The sequence below is a fragment of the Tribolium castaneum genome, chromosome 4, assembly GCF_031307605.1.
Source record: "Tribolium castaneum strain GA2 chromosome 4, icTriCast1.1, whole genome shotgun sequence".
Classification (NCBI taxonomy): Eukaryota; Metazoa; Arthropoda; class Insecta; order Coleoptera; family Tenebrionidae; genus Tribolium; species Tribolium castaneum.
Window position 1 is genome coordinate 2,781,991 of NC_087397.1, and position 17,550 is coordinate 2,799,540.

The 17,550-nt window shown below is 39.4% G+C and overlaps 1 protein-coding gene and 1 non-coding gene across 4 annotated transcripts in view; both read right to left on the minus strand.

The window, feature by feature from the left end:
* Mir3888 (microRNA mir-3888) lies at positions 1 to 121 on the minus strand. Its single transcript, NR_038745.1, has one exon. It is a non-coding gene; the product is annotated as a microRNA mir-3888 (primary transcript).
* LOC663723 (CG13597-like amine receptor) overlaps positions 118 to 17,550 on the minus strand; it is a 26,827-nt gene continuing 9,394 nt past the window's right edge. For 2 of the 3 annotated variants that reach the window (XM_064356007.1, XM_015984196.2), the window contains exons 2-7: positions 14,701 to 15,025; positions 14,349 to 14,474; positions 11,300 to 11,416; positions 8,424 to 8,717; positions 2,076 to 2,330; positions 118 to 1,511 (exon numbers count right to left, since the gene is read on the minus strand). In XM_064356007.1, the coding sequence (XP_064212077.1) occupies positions 1,254 to 1,511; positions 2,076 to 2,330; positions 8,424 to 8,717; positions 11,300 to 11,416; positions 14,349 to 14,474; positions 14,701 to 14,919 (1,269 nt within the window). In that variant the 5' untranslated portion in view covers positions 14,920 to 15,025 and the 3' untranslated portion in view covers positions 118 to 1,253. Of the gene's footprint in view, positions 1,512 to 2,075; positions 2,331 to 8,423; positions 8,718 to 11,299; positions 11,417 to 14,348; positions 14,475 to 14,700; positions 15,026 to 17,550 lie in introns of those variants that run through there. The other variant, NM_001293607.1, reaches the window with a different exon arrangement.

Here is a 17,550-nt window from a genome sequence, read left to right on the forward strand (position 1 = left end):
GTGATACTTCACGCTAACCTTAACTACGTCACGCGGAAATTGAATTTTTTCGTATCTCATTTATTCAATATACAAAAATTATTTTTATCGGCGTGACATTCAAAGCACAGCGAAATTTTCCTTTGTTGTAATTTATTACTTCCATTATTTTTGCTCTTGACAGCAGAGGATTTCAACGCGGGTTCAATGCAGTTCGTAATTAGCACATCATTATTTCTTATTTTGGTCAAGCCTCAGATTTTACCTTGGGAAAATTAATCACAGTTCGACCATTTTTGGGTCAGGTTGACGGCCTCTTGCACTTGAAACTACTTCCTGCCACCGGAAGTCATTTATCATCTTTTTAATAAAATTATCGAAATATCTGCTTCTTAATTTTGACAAACTGCTCAAAAATGCAAATGCGAAGCAAAACCGGAAGAACTAATTTGGAGACTCGTACATTCAAGGCAAAACAATTTCAAGTAGTTTTGGAAATGATTAAGAAAACGAGATTCAAAATTAAGTTATTCGATCTTGTTATACAAGGTGTTCCAGCTCCAGCTGGACTTTTTGTTTTTTTTTTGTATTATTGGCTGCATACATAGCACTGTAAGGAATCACTGGACGAAATTGTTTAATGGTTTTTATTGAAATAAACAAATATCACACTCTCAGTAATTTATATAACATTCGCAAGTCAAGTTACGTATATTCGTATTGTATTAAAAAGATTCTATTTATTTACATACGTCTCTAACAAACATTTTTACATATCACTAATGTACAGTACTTGATATCATTGTTTATGAAACGCCCAATATTGCTACAATTATTGTGAACATTAAACACTTTCGGTGGGTTTCGGTTGTGTGAGAGTTTCATCACAGTACACAAACTTTGGCAAGTTTTCCCGGCTGTCGCAGAATTGAAAAAATTAGCAATCGGAGAACATGTCGCCATATTCTGCGCGTGTTGTTTAAAAGGGATTTTTCCGAGTCGCAGACGAAACAATTTAGAAGATGAAAGAACATGCAAATTGGAATTGTTGCTACTAGTCGGATTAAAAAAGTGCCATAAAGCATGTGTTTAAATAATTCTTTTTGGTTCCAAACTATCCGTACGGCGGATTTAAATTCAGATTAAGCGGAGATTGCACTTTTTACGACCTCCCCGACCACACTGAATCATTTCGATAGAGTCGCCGTTTCGCACGAGCTGCCCATGCTCTCGGACGCCCCCAGGTCGAAAGTCTGTGTGGTCTTGTCCAACTTTCATAAATCGGGAACGGCGGTATCGAACACTTTCATTTCTTGGAGGCCGTTGCAGCGCTCCATGCGGGGGTGGGAGTAGGCGCGCTGGAGGGCCTGGAGCGAGCTGGACGACAGAGTCCTCTCCAGGATCTCCCCCCAGTACTTCTCGGAGAGGCCTTCGAGATCACAGCCTTGGGTGTGCGTGAAAGCGCCCGAGCTGCTGTTGCTGCAGCAGTGCTGCTGGTGCGACTTGGGCTCTTTCGATTTGCGACAGAAAAGCTGGAAGGACATTAAAGAGCAATAAATATTAAGGGCGGACGAAATAATGGGGCTTTCAGGCGGCTTGACAATGTTCCAACATGTTCGGCGGCGGAAGCCGCCGACTCAAAAATGAAAATTACGCAAGGATAATCAATCCCAGCGACTTGTATAATAAAAAATCATTTGCAGACTGGTTGCGTAATCTCTTCTACTTTATCATAAATCATGTGTAATACTTTAGGCAGGTTTTCGGATAATATCTCCTCGAAAAACCGTTTCTTTTCCTTCTTTCCATTTTCTCTTCTCTCATCTACTCCGAGAGCTCGTTATTCTCGATAAAGAGATTTGTCATTTTCGCTATACATTTTTGTCGGCTAATAAAAAATTTTCACAAACTCGGGCCGCAATTAAACCGTTCCGGGCAAAAAGCGAAAACATATTTGGGGTTCGAGTCAATAGAGCGAAAAGCAAAAGATTACAATTATATTATTTTATCTTATTTTACAATTAAACACATCTTGAGCCACAATTGGAAAAGTTGTAGAACGAAGTATTGCTTGGCGTTTTCCTTTCTTTACTTACTCTGCTAAATAGGAGCTCCCTGCTGATCCTCCTGAAGTTATTATTCAGGAGCCAGTAGAGGAAAGGGTTCCAGAAGCTGTTGCTTAACGCAAGCCAAGTCGCCAAAAAGTCCAGAGCGGCGGGGGCTCTGGATCCAGTGCAGGCGGCGACGACTTCCTGAATGGTCCAGGGAGTGACAAGGACGATGAACCCTAAGGACATGGCGGCCATCGTCCTGGACGCTGTGGTGCTGAGGCGTCTCTCCTGAGTCACCAGCTGGAAAATATTCGCATTGAAAAATTTATGATCGTGTAATAATGAGCAAAATCCGGGCAAACTGGTAAACAAGAACTTCGTATATTGCCTCAAATTTCCTTAATTGCGATCGAACATTAACCGAGCAAACACACAAAGAAATGAAATATACTTATCGATCATGCAGTCGGGCTGAACAAACACGCGCTTTTTCAAATTAAAAGCGCGCGTCTTCACATGTATTTGCCTTTCATTTCGGATACATTTATTCAAACGCGGTTAATGACTGATTTAGGGCCGCTTCAGAGTGAGACTCTTGTGCGGCTGATACTGAATTATGTAAAGTTCTCGTAGACCCACTTAGGTGCAAGTCAGACTCCACAATTGCGGAGCTGGAGCTGGATCTGTTACCAATTAACATGTCTAAACAGATCCGAGAGCGAAGAATAAAACTGTTTGAAAGTTCGTGTGGGTGACATGTCAAGGGACTAATATTATTCCGCATCAAACACCGAGTTCACTCGGAGACACTTTGCCTCTTCTGCTTTTAATTCCCCGTAGTGCACTTGGCTGCTAAAGGTTTGGAAAACAAAACATTTGCGCTAATAAAGAGCGCGCGTTCCGGGGGTTTTACACAGTTTTTCCGCCAAATTAATTACGCAAGATCGATTGTTATTTGAAATTATTCAAGTCTTTAATAAAATGCAAATTTCGCGTAGCCACTGCGCTTTTATTAAAGTCGGCCCTTTTGGCTGTGTTTGTCGCAAATTGGTAAATAAAATCAATATTTAATGTTTGTTCGAAAAACTCTGTTTACTCGCTACATAATCACAAATCGGATTTTTGGCCCCACATTTATGGAAAATTATAAAAAAATTGTGTCGGTTCTTTGGCCTGAACTTAAATAATTGCGTTGGGTTGTTGGCGGAGCTGATTATCCGCGGGAGGTGATGGAGTTGAAGTTTTACAACAATAGTCGTGTGATGGAGTGATTGTGCAAACAGATTAAATTAAGCTGTTTGTAACTTTGCCGTCAGCACAACTCCCAGATTCAAAATCAACGATATTTAGCGTAAGCGGCGAGTAATTTATCACAGAGTTGACATTTTTACGCATATGTAACTCGCTCGCAAAAATGTAATTTATATTCGTACGAATTTATATTTTGCTACTTGACGTCCGCATAGGTAGAGCGATTTGTTCCGAAGCGACGTCAGATCGGAATAAATCCGGGCTCCGGTTATCCGTTCGTCACAAGTTATAATTAGTTGTTCGGATGATTATTTCGCGCTTCCTCTTATCCAAAGATGACATCGGAAGGGTTTTGTTGGCTCACCGGATTTACCTCCGAGGTGACAACTTCCGATAGCTCACGTCCTGCTCTCGCCCGGATAAAATATCAAGACACGTACTGTAATAATCCTCGAGTAAATAACAACACAGTGGGGATGTTTTTTGCGTTATTGTCGAGATATTTATGGTCTTGCAACGACGCTTTGACGGACGATTTGTTAGCAAACAGCCTGAATTATGCAGACGATAACCGCTCTCGCTGACCTTCGCTGTTTAGTTAAATTATTTCCGACGGACCCTAATAGTTACAGGATCAAATTTGAATATTAGTCGCAATGGATTAATGGGCCTGAAAGCTTCTACGTGAGATTAAACACAAAAAATTAAGAGTTTCCCAGTTAATTGCTTAAAAAAGTGATTGTTTTCGTGAATTTTTGTTTAACTTTAAATCAAATTACGATCGTGATGTAGCACTTTGTTCCTTTGGAGCAACTTTAAGAGATCATTTACCCTAAGTTACATTCCCTCGTCAAGCTCGTTATGTTTTTGCAGGGTGGAAAATCTCCTCGGTTTCAGAGCTCCACTCTGAACTATTCCATGATGTCCCAGTAATTTGTAAAGAACGGGGAATTTAGTAGTTAATTATTTGTGATTCTGGAGCGTATTAACGGTGATAAAGCGTGGCTTAATTTTTTTCAGCGACTGTACAAGTTTGGAGATTTTTCAGTTGAAAGCTGTTGTTGACTTGAATAATGAGAAGTCTGAAAATATTTCAGTAAGTTTGCAGTTTTTGCTGCGGCAAAATCTAACATGGAATTCTTTCAATTTATCAGAGCGTAAAAATATCTGGAGCTGGAATAACCGGCCAGATTTGTCCGAAATAAAACCGACCTGTTGACTGGCGCTAATTTGTTTTGTAACCACTCATTATTTGGTGTAAATACATAGAACGCAATTATGTTGATGATAAGCTATTTTAGTTACAATATGTTGCCACATGACACTGCTGGTAGTCTATAATTTAGCTCCGCCACTATCACTAGTCTTCTGGGGCGTAAGTTTAGCCTCCAAAGAACGATTAATAAAGATGATTAAATCCCAGAGATCCACTTATGGCCTCGGAACGAGTTTAATTAAATCGTGATTTTTGATGCCTACATGATACTTTCTATCTCTTTGAGTTCTGCGATACTGTTTCCTTTGAATCGCTCCCGGCTTACCAAATCTCAATTAACGAACATTTTTATTCCAAACTTCACCGAGGAATTTAATTAGAGATACTCATGCCTTTGAAAAAGTCTGGTTTTTGATATCACTCCCGCAACTAATTTATCTTCGGAAAATCACAATATCATGTTAATTTATTCAGCTCCAGGCGTGAAAAGTTGCGAAAACTCCCCTATTGATTCGAGTGTGTTACTGCTCCAATTTCCTCGAGCTCATGAGCGATTTAATAAAAAGTGTCCTCTTCATGGCTAAAATCAGTCGTTATCGTTCTTTCACCCTACGATGTGGCCTCGGGCGTCCCAGTAAAATCTCTGATCTTTTCGTTTATTTATTCAAATCCAGCGCAAACAAGCGACAACTTTACGACGACAAAAACGAACGTATTGCCGCAGAAATGAAATATTATCGTAACATATGCGACTACTGCAATGCAACTTAATTTCAAATTTGGGCTTTTAACCGTGAAATAACTTAATAATTTAGTTATGCGGACATAAATTTACAACAATAGACTCGGCCGGCAATCACGATCTGAGATATCGAGGCGCAAAGCTCGCGAGAGCTTTCAGACAATGTTACAGACATAAATATATTTCCTGCAATAACGATTTTTACCCGACTCGCTCGTCACTCCGCCTGATGCTTTTAAAAACCACTTTAATAAAAATCAGCTCTATTAGATCGAAAATTTGTTTACTGCCGAAATAGAGGCATTTGATCGGCTAATCAAAAGTTAAATTGCATTTATTAGCGTTTTTCTGAGCTTTTAATTCCTCTGGGTGGGTGTTAAGGCCACCGGAAACGCGATCCCGCGCCATCAACTTCCGCCCGCTCTCCCATATCAAATATCCCATCTCGGCTGATCCAATCCTTGTTGTATAACTGTTGGTGGCCGTTTCGCGCCCCCGATGCAGTGGCGCTTCCGAAATTTGCATTTCGTTACATCAGCGCCATAAAAACGTAACGGCCTTGTTAAGATTTCGTTTTATTCTCCTTTAGCAAATATCTATTACACGGAAAGCAATAAAATCTGAATATTGGGGTAGTATCGTAAATCGGCTTTGTGTTTTTTCCCGGCGATTATCCCATTCGCACCTATTCCAAGATAAAGCCAGTGTAACATACGAGTCTGAATTAGCCATACAGAAGCGCTATCATATTCCGCTTCCATTATTCATGTTCCACCAGGTCATCAATTTTCGCGTTAGTGTTATAAAATATTAAAGCAACCCCGTCTTTTCATGTGTCATAATGCCCGATTCTTGCGGATCATTAAATTCCGACAAAAATTTCCACGGCTTGATTGCGATTTTTTCAATGGACGTGGACAACACGGCTGAAGATAATAAAATTGCGGAGAACATACGCGGTTTGAACCGAAATTTTTTTCACCTAAACATGATTTATGGCCGCGCCCTTAAAACCTTGAATAAAAAAGTCCTATGCAATGATCGAAAATCCGGCAAGATTGATATAAAACGGCGAATTTATGTCTCCATTTATCCCCGAAATTAAGCTATTTGTAATCTGTGCGCGTTATTGCGTGCGGAAAATTCTAGAGATTGCGTTTATGAATAAATCATGCAGACGGTTTGTTTAAATTTGAAAAAACGGACCCGAATATTAAGAAAGCGCGCTGATTGAAAAATGCTTCCTCTGTTTGATGCGTTTGAGAGGAATTCAGCTCATGTGGTTGCCCCGAAATTAAATTTGATAGAGGGAGTTAAAAAGAGATTACGTTTAAATGAAATTTTCTTTTTGTAACTCGATGCAAAAGCGCCACATTTGCGAATCAAGTCGCAGCGCCAAGGACACTAATAAGACGCTGAAATGCAAAACGCCGAGTTAATTGGATGTTATCGTTTGCTGTATCGGCAATAAACATCCTGCATATTACATGTCTGGTTAAACATTCATAAAGCCTATTTTCAGATGACAGAAATAAACGCTTTGATTCCTATTTACCGACAGGAAATTAATTTCCAACTTGACGTTTTTCGAAACAAAGCTCCTTGCTGCATCAAAAATAATTAATTGTTTCATGTGAAAAACAAGCGGTACACAAATCGCTATCAAATTAACAAACCAATTCGCCTGAAAAAATGCCACCCGGATTGCAAATAGAAAACACCGGAAAATATTAGTTGGAATTTTTCAATCGTTATTTATTGGTTCGATTGTCGCGACAGTCACAATGAAAATCGCAATTTCGCGAAAAAATGCCAACCGTCTTGGTTCAACTTAACGTGATTTGTCTCTTTACAAAGAGCGTTTTTGCGTCGGTAAATAATTAAGTGCGATTCTCTTTACATATTACAACAACGCTGAATAGATCAGAGATGAGACCGATGAATTTCTGCAAAACATAACGAGCTTCGGGGTTAATGCCTCTCAAGGAACGAAATGCCACATCACGACAGTAATTTGATTAGTGTGACATATTTAATCTAAAATGGAAAGTCGCAATTCTCTTTATTAAAATGGACTGAAAAATATTCCAGTCTGAGCTTTCACAAGTTAAGTATTGCTCTTTATCGTGTTGCATTTTTAATGTCATTTCTGGGCTTTGCCAAGACTTGCGGTCACTACCTGTCTCTCATTTTGTCTTCTTAACAGACGTGACAAATGGGGATTAGTTATTATTTTTAGATTAAATTAAACAGCGGGACCAAGTTTAGTTATAACTAAGAGTATTGGGAACCAAAAAATTTTGAAGAAACCATTAATTACGTTTTTGCGATTTATTGCGCATTATTAGCGAGTTTTAGAGCTGTCTAAATAATTTTTCAATTTCGCCGTCTGGCTGAATGAACCGATACCCAGTTAATAAAGAAGGGTTCCTTCGATATAATTTTAGTCTTATTCTGGCGCAGCTCCAATACGCTTTGCCAATATGCTCAAGAACATTTGGCGCCTTATATAAGTAATTTAGCACTAAATGTGATGCAGTTAAAAGCGTCCGAAATTTTTAACAAAACTTCCATTGATTTCGTATGATGGATTATCAGTCTCTCCTTTGTTCGGTTAAAGATATATCTCACCTAATTTATAATTGATCGGGAGGATAATTGTTTCAGGATGATAACTCATCGGCGAGTGACGCGACTGATATTCCGGAGATGAGATATGAGATGTGACAAAACATAAAACCACTCCATTTTTAATGTTTGGTGAAATACCGAGCTGGATCGAATTTAAACGCCATAACTTTGCCTGCCATAAATTGCATCCGACATAAATAGTAATGAGGTGTTATTTATACGTGGCCTCACCCATCACTACATGACACATTCAAATTATTACTCTTTTACCACACGCTTGTAACAGACACATCAAAAATTTAAATCGCGCAAATAACAAAGACGTGCTCTCTAAGCCGGGATTAGCGCAATTCGGAAGGCTATTTAGCCCACTTTATTATTTCAAAGGCGGGCTAAGCGACATCGTTTTAAACTAAACGTTCGGACGAATACATTTTTGGACGGAAAATGCACGCAAACTCATGAATCTTTCTTTAAAAAAAACACTTTAAAGCACTTGATATTTAACATAAAATTAAAATATGAATGATATTAGACAAGGCCAGGACTTTACCTTTTCTATGCTGGTCCCCCCGTAGTCGTCGGGACTGGCGATGGTGCTGCATCCTGATTTCTTCAGCCGCAGCTTGTTGACATGGAAAGCGGACCCGTAGCAGTACATCAGAATCATGGTTGTGGGAAAGTAAAATCCGCACGCGGCCAAGATCCTGATGGAAGCACGGGTATAAAACGGCTCGCAAGCCATCATTCCCGTGGGATTAAAGTAGTAACCGCCACGAGGTAGCACCAAAATCGAGAACAAAGTAACCGACATTATCCACGTCATGCTTATGATAGCGACACATCCCTGCAACCAAAACAGGATTTACATAATGGGGAAAAGGACAAATCCCGCTGCACTCGCAGGACGCCATAAAATTTCGATTTGGGGAAAGAGATCAATCTTTCTCGGGCGATTTTGCGGAATTATGGAAGACATTGTTTTCAGGTTGCCCGAATTTTATTTTTTATTGCTGTGAGTCCTTTTGTCGACTTGCTGTGGCTCGGAGTTTAGAGTTATCTCCGCGCCCAACTTTGTCTATTATGATATCATTTTGGTCACAACACAATTACCATCATGTACCGTGGCATAATAGAGTCTCTTTTGTGACGTCCTCAAATCTAACGCCTATAATAACAAAAGCGGCGCTGCATACAAATCATCTTTGCAAATCCGGGAATTTACGACTGCGCCGTATGCAATCTGACGGCCGAAATTTGTGTCCGACATTTTTGCATATTTACTCCCCGGAATTAATTCTCTAAAGTGGCGAAATAAAAAACTTTTGTTAAAAATGTATGAAGGTGCTTATCCTCCCTTCACTTCGCCCTAATCGCAAAAAAGCCGAATCAAGCACTCTACCAGAACTCCCAATGTCTCTCAACGACTCATTTTTCTCCGATTTTTTTTCAGCTCCCGGAGCACTATCTGCCCGTAATGTTCTAATTTCAGCACCGAACGGCTTAAAATGGCTCCGATAAACTCACCCTAATTACGAATCAACCAAACACTTGTTTCCGATTCAAGGAAAATTCGAATTCGTTGCAAATTGTCCGAATTAAGCCGCAATTTTTTGCCAAGTGGGAGCGCGACACTGCAGTTAAATATTCATCTTGCAGTGAAATTTTAACTACATGGTATAAATAGCGTCGTTAACACCGTTTGTTCATTTGGAAACTAAAATAATTAGTCTGCAAGAAAAAGTTCACTGATAAAATTTGAATGGAGTTTCAAAAAGGAAAACGCTTTTAGGCAATAAAAATTAATTTTAATTTACCTGCTGATGAGCTTCTTAACTGGCGTTTCAAACAAATTAAAAAGAAGTGTGCTAATGATACCGTTAGAGACTTAATAGGTCTATTTCGCTTTAAATAATTGGATAAAACACTTATAAAAGTCGTCAAAGTGTCGTAATAACGGAACGACTACTATACATGTTTGGAGTTTTGGTGCGAATGGTACATACAACTGCAACTGCAAATTGTTAAGGAAAGATACAGAAGTCTTGAAAGTTTACAACTTGCGCCGAAAAACTCTTTTTAATTAATTTCCAGTCACAATTAATCTGTTCTTGTCTCTAACAGTCGCATTAACAACCGATTTCATACACAGTAAACAGAATTAACGACAGTTTCCACATCAGTGAGTCGGAAAGATAACAACTTCCCATAAAAGCCAAATATATACTTGCGTAAATCATAATCGAAAGCAGGAAAACTGTAGAGCAATGTTTGTTTATTATTTTTATTGGACATCTACATTTCATTAAGTGTGCACACACGTCAATATCCGGGTTTTCAATAAAGCTCCGCAACGTAGTTTATTAGATCCGACTTTATATTAAAGTCGAGTTGTTTGAAGCTTCGAACACACACTATTTTTAAAGTTTCCATCAAAAATCCATCGATAAAAATCTCGATTTTGATAAATGTTTCACACTTCCTTTGTAATGAATGTGCGCCGTCAGTCTGAAAGTTATTATACAGAAAACTAACGCCAATTTAATGTTGATACATCGAAGCTGAATCGCGTTTCTTTTTGCAAGTTCGCTTCGCACTAGAAAAACGACTGTCTGTCTTCTTCAGTGACAATATGTCCGAAACAGGCAAGATCAGATTTTGTAAATGGTGCTTTTAATTGGGTTCCAAAGAACGAAAAAATTTTCTGAAGGATGTTTGAAAAGTTGGGATGTTTTATCAGTTGGAAGATTAATTACGGGGTAATTATTCATAATCGTTTTATTGTTTTCTAGTTTTTGTTCATCCTCCTGTTCTTGACATATTTTCGCAACAAGGATGCATCGTCATGTTTCAATAAACTCGAGTTCATGCTTCGTTTACTATTCACTAACTAACTGCTTGATTAATTCGGCTTCTCGAGCCGGTTTTGATCAAAATCGTACAAAAGCGCATAATTTGATTTGGCCGTTTTGTCATTGTTTAGTCTATACAATCAGCAACTTCTTGTAAACACATTCTTGTAAACAGTGCATCGAATCTGGGTTACGAAGTAAAAACAGCAATGGCTTTTGTACCGGTCTCTGGACTCGAGTTGTCATCGTCGATGATTGATGGTCAATTTCCCGTCGAAGCTTTTTTAAACGCTTTTCACCCAATAAGAAAATTTATTAGCGCGCTTCTAATTCCAAGTGTGTGAAATTGCTTCGGAGATAAGGAGAGGGCGTAAACCGCAAAATCCGATGGTCGAGGCTTTAGACATTAATTAAGAAAATCAATATGACGGTAATTTCGGCTATAGTTACGTTTGTTACCAGTAATTGAATCTTGAAGTGGCCCAACTAAGTGGCGACCGCTTCCTCTCCAAAAATGGAGCAGTTTTAATGAATATCACATTTCGAGATTTTATCGACCCTTATTTTAATTCCTCACCTTTTTGCTGGAATGCTTGTGATAGCGGGCAGGATGGAGCATACAGAGGTACCTATCCATGGCCATGCATATTAAGATCACTGCAGACTGCTGACTTATAGCCCCTCTGAGCAGAGCCTAGAATCAATGAAGACAATGTTACAAGAATACAAACACGCCACCGCCCTGCGATAACATTTTTTAACCCGAAATTTGCATATTTTTACCCGGCTCTGGATAAATTAATCTCTTGTCGCATTAAAGCCACACATGAGCCCGCTAAAAATGTTTAGTGTGATAAATAACGTTTTAATGAAACGCGGATCTCTTTGAGGAAAAATGCATTTAAGCTTACTTCATGATAAATTACGCTGCCGAGATTCCTAACAAAATACGTGCCATTAATATCAGTTTCAGTTAGGTAAACTGGAAAAAATCATAATTAAAAAGCAAGCAAGTGTGCCTTTCATTAGCTTCCACGAAGAAGCGAAGATGGATTACCTTTCAGCAATTATTATCTGGACTCGGAAAATATATTGTTTTACAGGGGCGCGCTCACAACGTGTTAATTGATAGCAAAGTCAAGACTGATTTTCGGGACGTGGTTTACACAAATCAGCTTTGAAAAACGAGACAAGTAGCAAAAATTTTCGATCCGTCTGAACAATGCCCTCATTCTGCAAACCCAGCAGTGATTATGCGATTTGAATAATGGCAAACAAGCAAGAGACCACCGTCCACCAGAATCCGTCAGCGGTCCAATTCCAAATGTGGAACAATAAATTGAATTATCTCATTCGAGTCACGGAGTACCATAAATCTGTTATAGCTTCTCCGATTGACCGCAAGATAAGTTAACGGGACGGCAAAAACCACCACCAGATTCTTGCTATTTATTGACGATGTGCTTTATTTTTCGATAAGGCTCGCATTAAACTCGCCATTTGCAATTCTCATTTTATTTTTTTCGAGAAATATGTAATAATTTTAACACAGCTATTTATTTAACAATTGTGCCAATTGTGGGCGTCTGTTTATGTTTGTCTTTAATGCTCTTAGCAGCTAATATTTGAAATAGAAAACTTATTAACTTAAAGTGCCAACTAAATAATAACTTCTGTACTGAGAAGTTTTCTATAAATAAACAATTATTTGATTAAAAAACTGGTTAGGATAGACTATTTGGAAGGATCATGATTGGTGATAATTGAAAATCGATGGCTTGAGTGACGCACAAAGCGGCGGCAGTTGAGACAAAGAAGCCGCCGAAGCCATATTTCAAAATAAAACTTGAAAAAAGCCACGATTTTTGTGAATTTTTGTGCGAGTTGTTCGCCCGTCCCTCGCGTGTTCCAAACTTGTAAAAGGTCCTAACGCGAACAAAGTTGCTTGTTCGTGTTGGCCAAAATCCTGGCTAAGTGCTCTGTAGACATACATCAGTGTCAAACCGGTGACCCTGTAAACGGGATCCGTATGCATTTTGTTCCATTTGGTGGAGTTAATGGTGTGTGATAGCGAATTGATTGAGGAACACAGGATAATGTCCATCTGTGTGATAACTGCACTCATCAACTCTTACATGTTGCGATTTATGCAAATTTGATTGCATCTGTGCTGTGTTGGTCCGTACTAGTTGCAAATTAATTCCAAATGCCAGAAGCGAGCTTATAAATGCGACAGTGGGTAATTATTGCCATAAAGGCTCTAGTCCGGGCGCTGCGAGCAAGACTAAATTAACATAATACGTCGAGCCAAGTTTAAAAAACCAAAACACAAATATTTGTGTTTTTGTAACACGGTAGTTAAATGAAAGTAATTGTCGCCCGGCGCATCCACCATTTTTGGCGGCCGGCTTATGCTTGGCTATTTGTTTTTGTGGATAGGTTTGGGTGTAAACGCTGTCATCACCGGGCCTAATCGTTTGTAATCGAGAGGACTAGCAGCCTAATCCTGCAGATTTCACTAAGTGTTCCACACCGCGCCGAACAAAGAAACGCACTTCAATAATTCATCAAAACAAATAAAAAACTCCGCTCCAACTTCACTTTTTCAGGATTGATTTTTATATGTTTGCTTTAAGAAACAATGAATTGGGCAAATATTTTTCGGTCCGGGATTTTCTTACATAGAAATGTTTGCGTCGGAAAAAGCTGACATAATATTGCCGTTTTTATTTAGCGAATATATTGAGTGCGAATAAATCGTACGATAACAGATGCGCCTCTTAGAGAAAAATATCAAAACATTATTAGTTGTGTTGGAGCATTGTAGCGCGAGAGATAGACGAGTGGAACATTGCTGATTTTGTTGGGTGCATTGTATCTCGGGTCAGTTAAATTCTTTTACGACCTGCAATATCAGAAACTTCGCTGGTGTATTTATTTCCGGTGAGGAGTGACGTTTTATCAATAGAACTTCAAAAACACGTATTATTTGTACCAGCGACAAAATTCACGGCCCATGAAATATGTAAATAAAATTATCAAATTCCTAAAGGCTAAACCAAGTTTTCTTGAATTTAAGCCAGCGCCGTCTAGTCGGTTTCAGTTCAAAGCCTAAGCTTTGAGACTATTAAAGTCAATAGAGCACTCGAAAGCAAAGTGCATATTATATTTTCCCTCAAGCTTAGTCTAGAAGAAAATAAATCACGCGCTATTAAGCAATCAAATTTAAACAAAAAACGGCTTAATATTTACACCAAGACTTGTGTAATTTATAGGCGGGGAAAGTTCGCAACTTGCAAGTGCCGCAATTTTGCTGCAAGTCAGGTACGAGACTAAAACAACCATTCCGAAAACAGGGATTAAACTAATCTTAATAAATCTCAAGAACTGAAATCATTTCTGAAAGTGGACTGACCCCGCTTAATTTATGCAACACCGATGCAATTTTATTAACTAATGGCCGGATTAAAAACCGGAAACCGGATTCTTTTGTAAACATGCCGCCGATAATTCGTCGCTGGCCCAATTCATCGCCGTCAGTTGCAATTAACGGACCCTCTGTTATAGTAATTAACTAAACATAATGGTCAAATTCGATATCAATCAACTTAACAAAATTCGCTCACCTGGATCTGACAGACCAGCTCTCCATAGGGCCAACAGTGCCTCAACGATGGGACAATCGCGAACGGAGTCACCAGCAGACCCATGGCGAGGTCGTTACACGCCAGGGACGTGAGCAGATACCGCGGCTGGAACAACGCCTAATTTTAATTAAATGCGCCACAAGGGCGGAAAAGGTGGAAATTTGTCATGTGCAGCGACAACTTAAGACTGACTTTCGAGTATTTAAAAATTAAACACGGCACAGCACTTTGTAATAAAGTTAATCCCCGAATCCCATTTTTGCGGATTAGCGTGAAGCCGTCGCTAATGGCTTTTTTGATAAGCTATTAAAAATTTCACTTTCAAATTTACCTGCGAGTGAATGTACTTGGAGTATCTCCTGCTGTTGATCACGACGATGAGTAGCACGTTCGCAGCGAGGACCCCCACCGTCAGCAGGAAGACGATCAGCGCCTGCAGGACATCCCCAAGGCCCAGCAAGGACAAAAAGCTCGCCTGGCTATACCTCGGATGCGTACAGCTGCTGTTTTGCAGAGCCGGCGCCACCAAAATCGTGGTTTTGTGGTGCATTTTGAGTCACTTTATTGCTACCTGTGCTTGTAATCACTGCCACTCGTTTTAAGCATCTCGCACTCGATTTTCCCAGAGTCTCGCAAGTCAAAACACATTGGAGAGGCTGGAACGAAATCGGCTAATTAATGGCTGGAAGAAATGGCTCGGGGAGGACAGATTCGATTTGATAGATTAACTGCAAGCAGGCAAAGAAGAAACACCTAATAACGAGTGATTTAGAGGCCCAGGGGCCCACGGCCGGGAACCGCCCTTATCTGACCTACCCCCGAGCTGCAGCTCCACATCACACTCGGACAAATACACTCCGAGATAAGTAAATAGCAGAGCAGGCGATATGTTTCAACACGAAAGGATAAATTCGGCTGGGGGTGGCCGCGTTTAAACAACCGAAAAAACCTTGGGAAGGGTTGCTTATTTTTTAAAATTTGATGTGTGGGGGAAATGAGGTAAGACTGCCTTTGATAGTGTTCCCGGTATTGACATGCGGTCTCGCCACATGCTTGTGACACTTCAATTTAAGCAGTTCATTTCTTTAAACTTCCACCCGATTCCTCGAAACTCCCGTGACATCCGCATGCAAATTATGAAAAACTGGCTCGGTACAGGTGTAATTCCTGGACGTATAAATCGGAGTTGGGATCGATACGGTGGAAAAAACACTTAAGACGGCTCCGCCGCCGTGAAAAAAATCCCCGGCATCAGATTTCGTAAAAATCAGCAAGTTGTATAAGTGAGTTATGAAAAGCAATTGCAAAATCGTTTTCTTGGCGGAAAATGCGGAAATCAACTTCTCGGCTTCTTGGGAAACTTCATTATATTCCGATGTTAACCGAAGATCGCATTCAAGTGCAAATGCGTGAATAATAAATCGGCTCTGTTATTGACTCAACAACTTATAAGTTAAACATCTGCCGAAACCGGACCTGCGTCAGATAAAAATATTCCGGTCAATATTGCCACTTGGGATTCGGCTCACAGTGCGGTGCAACAATTGACCGCAAATGGACCCAAAGAAAGGAATTTCAATTAAATGGAAATATTTATGCAAGACCCCGACACTTTGCCCATCCAGCGGATGATCTGTCAGGAAGTCGGCCGTTTCATAAACAACCATCAATATGCCAGAAATGTTAATCCAGTGGATTTTAATTCCTGCTTGTCACTTTGTTCAGTTCTGACTCCGTGACTCGCATTTAAATACATTTGCAAAGTAATCAAGTATTATTATATTTCGTTTTTGCCACCGAAAAACGGGAAATGCACGGTTCACTTGGCAATTAGTCCCGGGAAATATTTGTCGAGTCTTTTATTTAGTCGTTCGCTCCATTCGCATAAAATTAATCATTAATTCCGCTTTGGTTGAGAGGCTTTTAAAATGCACCACACAGAGCTATTTCCGATATTAGTGCGATATTTCTCAGCCTCATAGACACCTACATAATTTAAAGGTTTTACATTGTTTGCTTGCTGTTATGGACCATTTCTGTAAATACCCTCGCCGGGGTTGACCCTAACGATGCAATTTTTAAAGTGGAGGTGCCGCAAAAAACGATCACGCTTTAATCACTTTTATTTTAATCAATTTCCAGCAATTAAAAATTTATTTAGCGCCAAACTCATAAATTTTCGAATTTCGCGAAAACAACTCTGTTTGCACGACTCTTTGAGTCAGTGAAAAAACTTTTTTGATTTATGTTTTACATATTTGAGGCGACCTATTTAGGTAGAAGCTGTCGTGAACGTGGGGTGCAGATCATTTACTGCCCTAGGGCGACCTGTTTAGAAGGGTTTGTCATCACCCGGCGTTTCCGCCCTAAGCAAATAATACCGAAGCTCCGCTTTACGCAAACGCTTTTGCATAAGTTTTTATAGCTCCCAGATGTATGTGATACAGCCGACAATAATTTATAGAGATATGTGTCTGAAGCATTAGGCCGAAAAAATCACTAAATAGAGAATAATTCTGCACCCAAATATTGGAAAGGGCGGCCGCCGCAAAAAGCTATTTTTCTTCCCCGACTTATTTACTTTTTGAGGGTGAATAAATGTAATTTTATGTAGAACAGTCCTCGTTTGCCGATTCTTATAATCTCAAGATTTTATTTATTGTTTTTTCCAAGCGAGCCGGGCCAAAGTTGAACAAAAATCGATTGGTTTCTAGCGGCCGGTTTGCATTTAATTGTTGTTCTTTTCCACAAGTGTCGTTGAAAAAATTTACAACCCTTTGTTCGTTTCAGTCACCCCACCAACCAAACCGAAAATATTTGATTGCGTATTAAATTTTAAAATGCAGTTAAAATGTGATGAAACCGCCTAACCTACATTTACAGGAGAATAAACTTTAGGACTTTATCAAGAGATCTCAATTACAGGAAGCCACAATTCCAAACAATCCAATCTTTATTACTTTCGGATTTATTTCTTTAAGGTCAGTGTGGCTAGGATTCGCCTCTTTTAGCCCATAAAGTAGAGGATATAACTATTATTTATGCCGCTAGGCTCGACGAAAATTTCTAGATAGATTTAATTAAAAAACTCGTGTAAGTGTTTTAAAACTGTTTCAAAACTCGGAGGAATGCAATTAGTCGAATTTATTCTATTCCTTCATTTTATTCCACTCGGCAAGTA